Consider the following 14,559-nt stretch of genomic DNA (forward strand, 5'->3'; position numbering starts at 1 on the left):
AATGAATACACTACAGGAACAATTGATCAATTTATAATCATATTACTGCCCCCCAGTAATCATATTATTGCCCCCCAATACAAAATCTAATGTTTCTACTGCCTCCCAATAGACCACCAAAAATGCACATTTTTGTAGGATTCACAGATAATTTGACTTTAATACACAGAAAACAACAGGTAACTTATCAAAACACCACACTATAGTGATCCCTGTCCATCGTATCAAAGTCTACTGGGGGCCAATAATGTGTCTACTGCCCCCCAGTAGACCATCAAACAAACCCCACAGTTACATTGCAATGTCAGATTACTCATATTGTTGAACATATAGTAGATCATTGGCCTCCAATCCAATAGACATTCAAAAAAAAAAAAAAAATTGCTATTCGTTGCCAAAAAAAAAAACTGAACAACAATTCTTAAAAAAAAAAAAAAAAAAACACGCAGCAACCGAATAAATCAGAAAAAAAAAAAAAAAAAAAAACCGTCAAAATTTTTCTCCGGCCACCCATGCTCCTTCAGCTCGATTCCGGTACGATTCCGACCGGCTGCCTTCGTCTTCTCCAGTCGATCTAAAGAGGCTCCGGGGATTTAAGGGGCGAAACTGAGACCAACTCCAGATCAGTGAGCCTCCAGAAGCAAAGAGGCTCCGGGAGCAAAGAAGCAAAGAAACTGCGGGATTTTGGGTAAGTGGAATTCGGTAAGCTCCGGGAGCAAAGAAGCAAAGAAACTGCGGTCACCGGTCCCTAAATCACATCAGAAAGTGCGAGCTTTTGATCATCAGAGTTACCAGGAGTCCAGATCAGTGTTCGGCGATTGACGGTGGGCTTGAGGTCGACGAAGATGGGGCTTGGGATGTGCTAGCCGGCGCCGGGCTCGAGGTCGACGATGAAGGTGTTGAAGGCGTGGTCGACACTGCCGGCTAGAGAGAGAGAGAGAGAGACACTCTGGGAGGAGAGAAAGTTTGAGAGGAGAGAGAGATCGATGAGTTTTAGGTGAATTGATAGGGCAAAATTGTCAATAGATATTAAATTGGGTAAGTGGGGTTAAAAATCTCTTAGTGGAGTAAGTGGGCAATTTTGTTGTTGAAATTGAGTAAGTGATCACGGTCCCTAAAAAATATTGGATACATATAACTACACTCAAACCTTGAGCTAGACACATATGGAGATTGATCTTCTTTTATTAAAGACAAAAAACAAGGAGTAAACCATTCTTCGGACGCAAACCAAACTTAGTCGTTGAATTCCAAACAAAGACCAATTGGAATAAGACATGGACTACGCACCCACCATACCACTTGCTTTTACAGTTTCCAAATTCAAATCAAGAAACTACTTAAAAGTGAGGCAACAACAGTACCTAGAAAATGACTGCTTCACCTACGGCTAAGGCAACAAAAGTCCAAACAAGAAGAAAGCTAGTCCAAAATCATAACCACTAACTAAGCTTTGTTCTCTTGACAACGCTTTAGACACTGCAGGTAGAGAAAAACAAAGCAAACTCAAAGACTCAAAGTAGTAGAGCATTTTAGCATATTTTCAACACCAATCAAACTTGATAGTTGATAATAAGATGTTCAATAATGAGTTACCATAATAAAGCAGCAAACTTGAAATGCGTACAACAGGGAATGAGCTGAAATTTCCCCGCATCAAGTTTTACCGCCACTCTCAGAATTCTTAACAAGCAACTAAACTGAAACGAAATGACTTGCTTACTCAGAATCGTCGGAATCAATTTCCTCCACCTCAGACTCATCACTATCATTTGCATCCTCAGAGTCACTTGACAGAACCATTTTCCTGTTACGAGCAGCCGCCCTCTGCGGTCTAGCTCTTCCGGCTGCTACTGGAGCTTCGGTTTTCTCTTCACTTTCATTCATCTCATCTTCCAAGTTAACCCGGCTCAACACAGAACCACTCTTCTTGTTGAATGGAGATTCCCTCATCTTTCTCACTTTTGGGTCGGGAGAAACCCCAGAACTCTCAGCAGCAGGCTTCAACATATCAGTTAAGAGCTTCTGGCCCGAAGATGATGATGTTTGAGACTCCTTCTTCGCCGCTGGACCTCTCTTCTTGGCTGCCACAGGGGGCTTAGCCGCTGCTGCTGCCTTCGTAGCTCCAGCAGGCTTTCTACCTCCCTTCTTAACTGCTGCGGGGGCAGCTGCTATTTCCACCTCAAAATCGTCATCGTCATCGTCCTCATCGTCTGTTATTGTGGCCTTTTTGGTAGCTGCCTTCTTCTGGGCTGCTTTTGGTGGCACTTCAGTTTCCTTGTCTGTCACATTGAAACTATGTTAATGCTCAAATTGAGGCAAAAGAAGAGGATAAAGGAATTGTTTCAATGCTAATTTCTTCTTTTTAACCATGAAGCTCATTGGTTAGGCAGCTTTCCAAATAATTTGAAAGTTGATAAGACAAAAGGTAGATTCATACTGTAATCATAAATCATTATTATTAGTACATAGTGAAAATTTTAACTGAGTAGATGAGTCCCAATTATGGTACAACAGATAAATACTAATACCAAACAGTATCATTACTTCCAGCATCCCCATAAGAAAATAGAATGGAAAAAATTATAAAGATGCATATAAGTACCTGGAGATGAATCAAGATTATAGGCAGCCAGTCGATCTTTCAAATCAAGCATTTCTTCATCTTCATCATCAGACAAAACTACTGTGGATTTTGCTTGCTGTTAAACAAGAACAACAACAGTATAAGTTTCAGATGACATTAATTCATTCACTCTTGTACAGCATATGAATTATGAAAATCCAAATAAATAAAAGTGTTCAGACAGACCTTCTTAACAGGAGCTTTCTTTGAACCTGCCGCTGCACCTCTCCGTTTCACCACCTCAGGAGCTTTCTCTGAAAAAACAGGCAGATGATCTTGGTTCAGCAAGTGCATAATCCAAACATGGAAATATAAACTAAATATCTATTGGAAATATAAACTAAATATCTATTGTTTGTGTAGCAAGCTTACCCATTTCCATTGCAGAACTGGAAGATGTTTCCCTACTGTCTGCAATAGCTTCTGCATTGTTAGCCTTTTTAGTATTCTTTCGTGGCTTAGGTGCTTGTTTAGAAACCTTCCCAACAGGCGCATTCTTGATTTGGTTGTTTCTTGATTTCCTTTTTGCCTCATCTGCCAGAGCCTCACTTTTCTCCAGCTCCTGGTATAACCATAGTATATCAGACACAAAGGTTACAAATGAAGTCAACAAAAAATAGTGAAATCTGAGTGGTTAGTATGCATACATCAAGTTCCAATTCAAGAGCATCAAGATCCTTCAACCACAGTGACTTTGGAGTTGAACCTCTCAAATCAGTAACCTGCTCATTGACCTTATCCCTATCAGCCAATAAAGCTTGAACCCTCTCAATGGTCAAGGTTCCAATTGCCATGGATATTAGGTACTCATAATCGCTAATTCGTACTCCATTACCAATGACAGCTTCTGAGTTCTCTTCTGTTTCATCTGTATCTTCAGTTGCCCCAGCAACCTCTGGCTCCACAGCCTTAGTTTTCTTCGGAAAAGGAGTGAAACCTTTCTGTTGGAGCTCAAGGAATAGATCAGCTCTCTTCCTATTACTCACAATAATTTCTCCATTCACCACACCCAGGATGAATCTAACCTTGTTTTCCAATTTCAACAATTCCAACTCAAGGTTATCCAACAATACTTTCTGCATACATGATATTAAATTAGTTAAGTTGTACCACAAAATCAGTTAAGTTGTATTACATTCATATCTGACAACAAATAAACTAACCTTTCTTTTCTCATAGAATTCAAGTCTTAGGTGAAAGAACTCCTCAAGAACTGCAGAAAGAAGAAGGCAAAAACAAAGTCTAGTTATATATTTGTAACACTAAGCATTAATCAAACCACACTAGATCACCTTAACACATACTTTGTTCTGGGGTGTCATATTTCTTAATCACACCCTTTGGATCAAACAGATGCATGTTTGTTGTGCCCATGCTAGTGGTCAATTTAAACTTCTTCAGCAAACCCTCTTTTCTGGCTGCCATCAGGTTCTCCTCAGGCAAGTGGACTAGAATTTCTACAGTACTATGATCACTATGCTGTGTGAAACCCTGCAGAATGAATAATTTTGATTAGAAACTCAGAAAAACCTGAAACAAAGTTTGATATATATTGCAGATGTCAAGTACTTTAGTCGACTATACCTCGATCAAAGGATCCTTGGCCTTGTCATTCCCTTGAGAGATAGACTCCAGAAATTCCTTATAATCTTGAGTCCACCTACGGATTGGTAACTCCGAAATCCTGAGTGTTGTCTCATTGACTTCCTCAATAATCCCACATACTGTGTAGCTTGGACCAGTTTCCTTGACAGTTTTCTCAATAAATCCAGTAAAGCCTCTATACCAAGGATCCATTGGCACCATTTCATCACCATTGAGCAACCGCCTAACGTTTGCAACAATGTCTCTTGGATTATAATTAGGGATGTAAGAGCTCCACCCTGTCCCAATTCCTTCACTACCATTCACAAGAACCGTTGGGATAACTGGCACATACCTATACAACAAAATCAGTCATTCAGCTATACTTATCCACCCATGTCTTAAAATTATATGCAATAATCCTTTGATACCAAAAAAATACCAGGTTGGCTCAATAGATTGCCCATCTTCATTCAAGTAGTCAAGAAGTCTATCATCATCCTTTGGAAAAAGGAACCTTGTAATAGGAGAAAGCTTAGTATATATATAACGAGCACTTGCATGGTCTTTGCCTCCCTATATCGAGCAAAACATAAATGTAAGTAAAACATCTCTGAATAAAATTACACTGCAAGATGAAATCTTCTTAAATAACTGATACGTTGAACGAGATTAATAATTCTTACCAAGTTACGGGTCCCAAATTGACCATTTGGTTGAAGGAGATTAATGTTGTTACTGCCCACATAATCTTGTGCCATTCCAATGATAGTACTGGCAAGACTTTGTTCACCATGGTGGTAGGCAGAATGCTCAGACACATAACCAGAAAACTGGGCAACTTTTGCTTCCTTGATAAAGTTCCTCTTAAAAGAGCAGAATAGTATCTTTCTCTGTCCTGGCTTCAACCCATCAACCATTGATGGTATTGACCTTTGCAGATCCGCCATGGAAAACTGTATAAGCTCCTTGTGAACAAAGTCACTGTACTTTACAAGCTTCGCCTTCTGATCAAGATGAGTACCAGGCTGCAAACAAAAAAGGCCAGTAAGTTACCATATAAGCATAATTTCATAAGACAAGAGTCACTTTGAAAATACAATTATAGAAATGTATTTGTATTTTTAAGCCAAAACTTCCCACCTCAAACTGCCGAAGCCAATTCTTCCTCTCTTCTATTTTCTTCTTGCTAAAAGCGAGTTCAATTGCTTCCCCATCCTGTTCATCTATCCAAACGAAGTCTTTCTTGTGCATATCTAGATTCTGAAAGTAGTCCCTGCCTTCCTTTGAAGTACTTGTTCCCAACCCCTAAGATGTAAAGAAAGTAAGTATAAGAATCATACAGCTACTCACAATATAAATATACTACAATAAGGCTTACTTGCAGAAGTATAAAACGCAAACCTTATAGTATTTTATGGTCCACCCACTTGCATTACCCCTCAAGCTTTCCCTCCAAGCTTCATACTCGGGCATTGAATAAAAAGCAAGTTCTTTCCCATTCTTCTGAGTTGCCTGTGCAGAGCACATTACAAGTTAAAGATATTCTTCAAGAAATTTCTCCAGTAAAAATAAAGGTTAACTCAACCAGAACCAACCTTAACAATAGGCGTTATAAACTCAACCAAAAATGATGGAACTTTTAGCAGAGAGGGCCAGAAGGAATGAATGAAATTGATCAGCAGCCCTTTTATATGGGAGCCATCGTGATCCTATAAAGCAGATAAGCTGTTAATATTACAACTAGAATCTCAGAGTAGATATAAAACTAAAACCAATGAAGCATGAAATTTAACCTGATCGGTCATGATCATCAGATGCCCATATCTTAAAGATTTGATGTTGGTATATTGTTTATCTTGCTGCAGACCAAGAATCTTCTTAATATTCTTGATTTCTTCATTATCCCTGACTTGAGTCGCGCTGGCTTCTCTTACATTAAGCAATTTACCTCTCAATGGAAAAACACCATAATGGTCCCGACCAACAACAGCCAGTCCCGCCATCTGATGTAGATCAGATTATGTTATTATAGAAAGGATGAAAAAAATTAAATTATTGCTGAAGGTACCAAAATGACACTTACTGCAAGAGCCTTAGCTGAATCTCCCTCTGTTAAAATCAAGGTACACTTTTCAGAGTTCCTTCCTCCTGCTAAGTTAGCATCCTCCAGCTTGTTGATATTATGAAGCCTCTCCGTTTTTGTTCCATCAGTTTTCTTCAGATCTTTGTTCTGCTTAAAACTTGCCCAAGAGAGAAGACTTTCCACAACCCCAGACTTTGCAACTGCAAAATAATCAATATATGAGAACCGACTTTAAACATTTTGAGACTAGCCTACCAGTAGAGCAATTGAACTAGTGTAAGCATACCTTTCTTTAAGAACTCTTGCGGTAGTTCACATTTAGACCCAAAACTGCTTGGGCGAATCGTCAAAGTTTCCTTTGTTTGGGAATCAAAGGCAGGGTTGTCAATAAGAGCATTGACAAAGACCCAAAGATAATTCTTCACGTTGTGAGCCTTGAGGTTGGCATTTTTGTTCTTCTTATTTACAACATTCATCACATGAGCAGTAATCTGGTTTGTGACATAATCAACATGAGTTCCCCCCTTGATTGTAGCAATGCTATTCACAAAGCTGACCTGGTAAAATTAAATCCAGCAACATGAGACACACAATTCCAAGTGCAAACTTTAATTTAAAATTCAAAAAAAAAATATTATAGAAACCTGTTGAAACTGCCCGTCACTGAGACTCACACAAATCTCCCACCTATCATTGACTTTCTCAGTCATCCTGACAAGTGAACAGATATAGTTAGCAAGTTCCCCTAAGTGACCTAGAAGATTGAGAATAAACAGTTTCAGAACAAGCACCTTGGAAGTTTAGTATCTTTAGATTTTCCGGCAGATTGCAAGTAGAGATCAACATAATCAAGAAACGACTTTACAGGGACCCTCTTTCCATTCAGATCGACCTTCACAGTCTTTCCAAGGCATCCAGCCATGTCAATCACTCGCTTTTTCATCAATGCTACCACATCATCTTCAAGATGTGTCATGTTAAATTTTGTCAAATCAGGCTTATACGTCACCCGGGTCCAGTTCTCACTCTCTTTGCATTTAGTGATGACCGGTTCAGATTTCTTCCCCATGTTGTTTGTGAACACCTGGAATCAACAAGAATCACATTATTCATCTATGAGACAAATCTTTAGCCGATGCTACCTTTTGTTTCTTGAAAAACATTTAGAAAAAGAAAGATGGAACGTATTGAATCCATGTCTCCCTTTCAAAACCCAAAACAAGTGAAGTCACAGCATTGTGCTATTCATTAAGGGAATAAATCCTGAGTAACAACCAAAGATGCTTATTAACATACGAAAGCAAGACATCACAGACCAATTCATTCAGAAGCTATAAAACTAACTGGATGTGCAAGATTCACAAAACCGCTACACTTACCACCATTATATCACAATTGTTATATCAAATATTGCTTGCCATACAATGATGCACTGCAATTTCAAAAGACTTGAGACTAATAAAGCAGGAATAGACTGATATATGTTATGTTGATATCTACAACTAAGCAAATGCCCAAAAGGAAATATACAACCACGCCCATGGGAGAACCCGAAATGACCATGCCTTAAAATCGTATACTTAAGCACATGATTAAAACCATAGACCCTGTAACCTTCTCAAAAAGCCCTAAATATGGCCCTAATTATAAGACCTTTAAATCCTCATCAAAACAAAATATGAAGAAGACCTATAACAATCACAAATCACCAATCGAAAACCACTTTGTCAATCAATTCCACAAATGAACCCTAATTGAGCACAGAATACAAATATTCATAACAAAATTCACAAATCAAACAACAATTCCTAATTCAATAATTCCAACCAACTGTGAAACCCTAAAATACGAACACAGAAGCAAACACACATAATTGAATATACACAGATAGATAGATATATATATATACCTGCTTGTACTTCTTCAGCCGCTTGCCGTCGGCGGTTTCGATGACAAATTCGGTGGAGAATATATTAGTGAGCTTGGCGCCGTACCCGTTGCGTCCACCGGTGGTCTTCTTCACCGTGTCGTCGTAGTTACTACTAGTCAGTAGGTGCCCGAAGATCAACTCCGGCACATAAACCCCCTCCTCCTGGTGAATCTCCACCGGAACTCCGTCGCCGTTGTTGTACACACTGATGCAGTTCTGCTCGACGTCGATGGTGACCTTGAGAGCGTCCATGGACGGATCTCGCTGTTTGTTGTCGGCGGCGTTGACGAGAATCTCGTCGAAGATCTTGTAGAGGCCGGGGACGTAGGAGACGGAGCGCTGGACCATCTCGTCGTTGTCGAAGACCCAGAGGGTTTGGGTGTGCTTCTCTATGGATCCGATGTAGGTATCGGGTCGGAGCAAGATGTGCTCCAGCTGGCTCTTCTTCTGGTACATTTCCTCGATCGTCTTGCCGTGGCCGCCGTCCGTCGAAGGCGGCGCCGCCGTGTTGGCGTTGTTGCTGCTCTGCAGCGGGCGCTTCTTCTCGACCACCATGGTTTGAGACCAAAACGATTCGTTTTGGGGGAGAGAGAGTGAGAGAGGAAATTGAAGGTTAGAGAGAGAGAGAGAATGGGGAGATATAAAGTGAAACGGTACTGGGGATTTGAAATTTGAAATGCGTTGGGGTCTGAGCGGGATTTTGAAATTTGAAATACGATCGGACGGCTGTGGTTTGAGTTAGGGTTTCACGGGGATGATGGAGGAGAGTTGGGATCGGGTGCATCGCGGGTGAAATGGGGCTTCAAGTTTTGTTATTACTAAATTGAGACGAAAATTCTTGTATACACGGATGCATTTTTCGTTAGGAAAGAAAGAAAAGAGATACATTGTTTGTAATTTTTCGATTATCATTGTGATACAATGTAGACAAACTTCCTTACCAAATTTGTAGAATTATTAATCTTTATACTCAAAATGTAGCTCTAGTCATTTATTTAAAGGTAATGTGTTGAGTTGCAATTTTTTGTATAATTAATATAGATGATTTGGCGATATTAGCCCTTCGTTTGCTCTCTTTCTGGCTGGGTGTTTGCTAATGCTGGTGAATGGAGGAGTTGGAATCCGGCCAGGGCCTCTGAAGGCATCATGGAGGTCAAGTCTCAGATTAGGACTGAGTTGTCCTTCAACACTTGTACTTTCAGTGGCTCTCGCAGGATCGAGGTGGTTTTCAACTTGATCAGGGACTAATATCAAATTTGTGGTGTTGCCTATACAAGATGGCGGCGGTGGAGGAGTTGTGAGGTTGCAGATCCTCTGGAGGCTAGAATCAGAGGCTACATTTTGGACCCTTGTCGTCGGTTGGTCAGAGGTTCAGGCTGGAGTTGGAGCGGCAGCAACAGATTGGACAAGCGTTTGGCTGGATTGGCCGCTACGGTTCATCCTCATTGGGCTTGGGCTTTGATTTTGCTTTGCAGATTTGGGCTTGGGCCTGTTTGGGTGGCTTAGGGCAATGGCACTTGGGGTCACTCAAGCCTGGATCCGGATTTGGGACCCTAGTGGATTTTTTATAAAGACTTGGGATCCAAGACAGTTTTCGTCTCGGTACCTAACTCCTTATTTTAATCGGGATCAATACATGCGATGAATTGTTGGGATTATTGGTCCGAGGTTGTCAGCGAGTCTTGATTAGCTCACAAGTGAGTTCTCAAAATTAACTATGTTGACAATTGTTAGTATTTAGCAAGTAAGGATCGTTCTATCCGGGGATTGAGGGTGCTCCTGTCATTTAAACGTCAAAGAAAAAAATATTAATCACAAGTATACAATATTTACGAAAATTACAAAGAAATAAAGGGGATTTCGAAATTGTTTATTTACTAACTAATTATCTAATTAACTAATTACATTGACCAATCAACCAAGAATCAAGATGAAATGGACGGATGAGATGCATTGATGAAGTTAACAACCTTTAACACGAATTCAAGACTAAAATTCATAATTTTCGAATCAAAATATCAACTTGAACGAAATCAATCAAGAACAAACTATGAACGCATGCATAAGTTCTTTTTACTTTTCTTAGTTAAATTAACTAGATGAACGCACCATAGTTAACCCTATTAATCATGCAAAGCTAGTGAGTGATCAATTCATCAACAATACACAATTAACGCAAGAAGCACTTTGAAAGTTTGATTGATTTAAGAAAAAACACACAAGTTAGAACGCTAATCACGCATGCAATTCTCTTTGTTGATTTACCTAAGTAATTATAGGTTTTCCACCTTAATTAACAAGACCTAGAACGCTAGCATCTTATTATGGATTCAATCATGCAATTCGAAACCTAAAGTGGCCACTAAAGAAATTGAAAACATGATATGTGGGATTGAAAAACAAAACCAACAAACATTCAAGAACATATAAAGAAATTGAAAACTATAAATCTGAAAATCCTAAAACGAATTCATGCTTCAAGGCTATTGGAAACTAAACATCAAAACATATACTTTAATCTCACATGAAATCGCAACATCCAAGAAAACCAAAAACAAAGAACGCTAAAGAATTCGATTTTTAAGTTACAAGATAAAGAAAACCGAAAACAAGGATTAAGGTTCATGGTTACACTTTTAAAAGAGCTTCAAGAACGCAAGAAGGTCTTCAAAGGTGGTGGAGAACAATGAGGCTCACGGCAAGGATGGATGAATGGAGGATGAACTTGCTTCACGGCTTCAAAATCTTGAACACTTGGAGAGGCCGAAACTTTGAGAGAGTAAAGGGAAGGAATTGCAATTTTGATTCAGGGTTTTATGATGATTCTCACGAAATACATCCCTCCTTTATATAGTGCACGGCCTAGGGTTTAATTCTCTAAGAATTCTCCAAGTTTGCATCATCCGACCAATGAGAAAATTCCATGTGAATTAGAGAACAAGTAAACTTCTCTTGGCCGAAATTCCTTCATGTACCTAGCCATGATTCGGCCACCATGCATGTAGAATACAACCAAGAAACCTAAAATGATTTTATTTTATTTTATTTTCCTTTCTTGGTTGCACACGAAGTAGAATTTCTCACAAACTCTTTGTTTGGACCCAAAATGAACATTTTGGCCTGACAAGGCGTGTCTTGGAGAAATTGAGCCAATGTCAGTGGCTCAAGCTATATATTGTCGACAAGCTCGAAATATATATTTAGAGGCTAAATAAAGCCTACTATGGAAGTATGACAAGTCAACTTTAGCATATTTTCCTACTTCGGCTAGAAAAAACCGAGCTAGACAAGGAAGGAGGGGTGGAAGACTAACCAAATGAAATCGAAATGTGCTGAAACTTTCCAGATCCATTCTAGACAGCCCAAGGATCATTTCTTATGAAGAGTGCAGGAGCTTTTTTTGAGTGGAAGGCCTTCAAACAATCAGCCCAATTTTCTACAGAAGCAAAACTGGAAAACTGGACCTGTAAGAGGTCCAGCAGCATTTTCGGCCGAACCACATGGAAGAAAGCTCTGAAATTTGGTCAGCATGATCTAGATTCATAGTGGAACATTTTTTATGAAGACATCATGGCCAGAATCTGAATTTCTGATGGAGATATACATGAAGGAATAAAGGAGCCGAAAGTGCTTCCTTATCTCCCAAATTCATCATTCCTATTAGTGCTCCACCTCCATCTCCACCTCCCTTATCTCCCAAATTCATCATTCCTATTAGTGCTCCACCTACACCTCCACCTCCCTTATCTCCAATTAGTGCTCCACTTTCATTTGTTTAATGCCAAAGTAGTTGGCATGGTAGCCTATAAATAGAGGTTACATTGAAACACAATTCAGACATTCACATTCAACAACAACATCTCTAAGATGATCTAAGTTCTCTTTAGAGCAAACCTCTCTAAGAGCAACTCCTCTCCTTCTTTTTCTCTTACCGGTGATCATACTCCTAGTCCTAGTCTTCTCAGAAGCCGACTTTCAGTGCCACCAAACCCTCTGTCAACGTGCTTCGGTCCTAGTCTCCTCGGGAGCCGACGGTAGTGCCGCGACCACAACGGTTACAGAACCAGCCAAGCAAGGGTAACGCCCTAGCAACCCAGCCAAGCTAAAGTCACGCTTTAGCAAGTTCTCTCTACTTCCCGGTGGTTCTCGCTCTGCTCGATCTACAACATCGAGTATCGATTTGGTGACGCAAGAAGATTAGCAAAAGTCCTCACCACGAGGCACAAAGAATCCCACGACGAGGTTGGTGCTCTCCTCGTCCACAATTGCTTGAAAGAAGTCAGGTCAAGGGACACCCCCGACGACCGCACCCGAACGGTGCTGGCACGCCCGCGCAGAAAAGAGACTGTTGACCAGCTGCAACAAAATTGGAGCCAAACACTCTCCACATATGCTCTTGCCAAAATCTTCATGAATCTTCTATTAATTTTCGGCAAAAATCAATAATAATTGATTTAGGATTCCTCCAAGACGTCAAGAATGATCTAGAAACTCATGTGCAAGTCACATGCTTCAATCTTTGGGCCAGACTTGTCAATTGGACAATTTCAAAGCCCATTCTTCTTTTGCCGAAATTTCTTGTGCATTCTTGAACATTCTTGAACTATCTTGAGTCATCTTGAAGCCACAACATCTCCTAGTCTCACCAGGTCTCCTAGCAGCATCAAGACTCCTAGTGTGATCAGGTTTCCTAGTCCAACTGGGACTCTGTCATTTCTCATTTCCGAACACCATCTTTTCCGAGCTCACTCCTAGTTGCATTAGGATTCCTACTTCAACTGGGATTCTTTTTTCTGGTAGGAATAGGAAAGCTTCAGTTCTCCATTTCTGCGCCACATTTCCTCTTTGCCTTCATTTCTTTCATTTCCAGCTCTTCTTAGCTCATTTCCTGGGTATGGAGCTCAAATGTATTACAACAAAGTAAGTTAGAAATAACATTGTTAAGAGAATAACTAAGTAAAATGTAGGAGAAATGACACTAAGCATAGAAAATATTGGTTCAATCAAGTATGCGGATGGATTCAGCGAAAAAATTATTCAGTCAGTTTCTTATTAGTTTACTCCTCTATGAGCTTCACTCAATAGGTTGAGTGGTATTATGTTTAGCAGTGTCTCTTTCTGACCGCCCAATTGAGGCAGGTCGCTATGTAATATTGTTTTTTCTTATTGAATAAAAATGACTAACGCCCTAGTAAAAAATAAAAAATAAAAATAAAACAATGTTTTAATTACATAACAATTGAAAATACACAAGAACAAGTCCATGTGTCGAACTTAGAACTGTCCATTTAACAAAGGACGGATAATTCCTAGGGGTGAACAAGCATATTCACCCTCATTGTCGATTAACATACTCTTACTTAATAAATTTATAATCCAACAGTCCATATCTTAAATAAGCCTTTAAAGATCATCTCTGTAAAAAATCAATCGAATCGAAAATCGTTTAATTATCTAATTGAAATGATGAACCGTCCATCTATTTTATAGAAATGAATAACTAAAGGTCTTCAATTTAATTGACTTTTTACAGAGTTAATATTTATATTATGTTATACAACATGAATAGTTGGATTAAAAATTTATAAAGTTATTATGCGTTAATCGCAAGAGAGGGTGAATATGCTCATTCATCCAAGGGGTGAACCTAAGAATTGTCCGATCTTTAACAAAATCCTATTGTCTATAGGCAAATGACCCACATATTATTAATAGGCAAGATATTTTTAAATTTTTTTTTTCTATCTTAAATTTAGAAAAGACTTTAGTACATTAATGTACCGATACATCAAGTAGACTAATTCAATACAGAGGTAGACTAGCTCGGTACAAGGGTGGACTAACTCCATGCATAAGTAGACTAGTCTACCTCTTTATTGAACTAGTTTACTTGATGTATCGACACATTAATGTACTGAGACTTTAAAGTTGGTCTAGTTGTCCAGATATAGGTTAGAGGCTTAGAGCCCAACTCCAAGTTGACAACCTACTTTTCGAACAAAAAATGTGAAGACCAAAGTTAAAAATATGAAGTCACTTTTTTGGCAAAAGAAGTTACCTTTTTTTATTAGAGAGAAAATGTTAATTTAAAAAAAAAAAAAAATTTGAAACTCTTAGCCCACCACACATTTACATATGTTAGTGAGAATCGAACATATGATCTTTACAAATTACAATGTTGAAATTATAATTTAGCAACATGTCACACCTCCCATTAGAAGAAAAATTTCTAATAAAAGAAAGTGAGAAACAAAAGTATGTTAAAAAGAAAGAAAAAAAATGGAATATAGAAATAATGCGAATAAAATGTGTATATTCTGCAGTAGCTTATTT

The 14,559-nt window shown here is 39.1% G+C and overlaps 1 protein-coding gene across 2 annotated transcripts; it reads right to left on the bottom strand.

Annotated features, from left to right (window-relative positions):
• Positions 1-1,514: 1,514 nt before the first annotated feature.
• On the bottom strand, positions 1,515-8,847 carry LOC133715976 (DNA topoisomerase 2). Of its 2 annotated transcripts, none has more exons than XM_062142699.1 (19): positions 8,206-8,847; positions 7,088-7,380; positions 6,941-7,007; positions 6,583-6,853; positions 6,297-6,496; positions 6,007-6,216; positions 5,809-5,922; positions 5,615-5,725; positions 5,354-5,518; positions 4,897-5,238; positions 4,653-4,786; positions 4,211-4,565; positions 3,931-4,117; positions 3,790-3,839; positions 3,274-3,702; positions 2,999-3,188; positions 2,816-2,880; positions 2,606-2,702; positions 1,515-2,282 (listed from the first exon to the last, which is right to left on the bottom strand). In XM_062142699.1, exons 1-19 carry the CDS (start codon positions 8,779-8,781, stop codon positions 1,720-1,722), a joined length of 4,419 nt encoding a protein of 1,472 aa, XP_061998683.1. In that variant the 5' UTR covers positions 8,782-8,847; the 3' UTR covers positions 1,515-1,719. The 2 variants fall into 2 exon arrangements, with proteins under 2 accessions (XP_061998683.1, XP_061998682.1); XM_062142698.1 differs by having other exon boundaries at positions 2,813-2,880.
• Positions 8,848-14,559: the final 5,712 nt, after the last annotated feature.

The sequence above is a fragment of the Rosa rugosa genome, chromosome 6 (genome assembly GCF_958449725.1).
Source record: "Rosa rugosa chromosome 6, drRosRugo1.1, whole genome shotgun sequence".
Lineage (NCBI taxonomy): Eukaryota > Viridiplantae > Streptophyta > Magnoliopsida > Rosales > Rosaceae > Rosa > Rosa rugosa.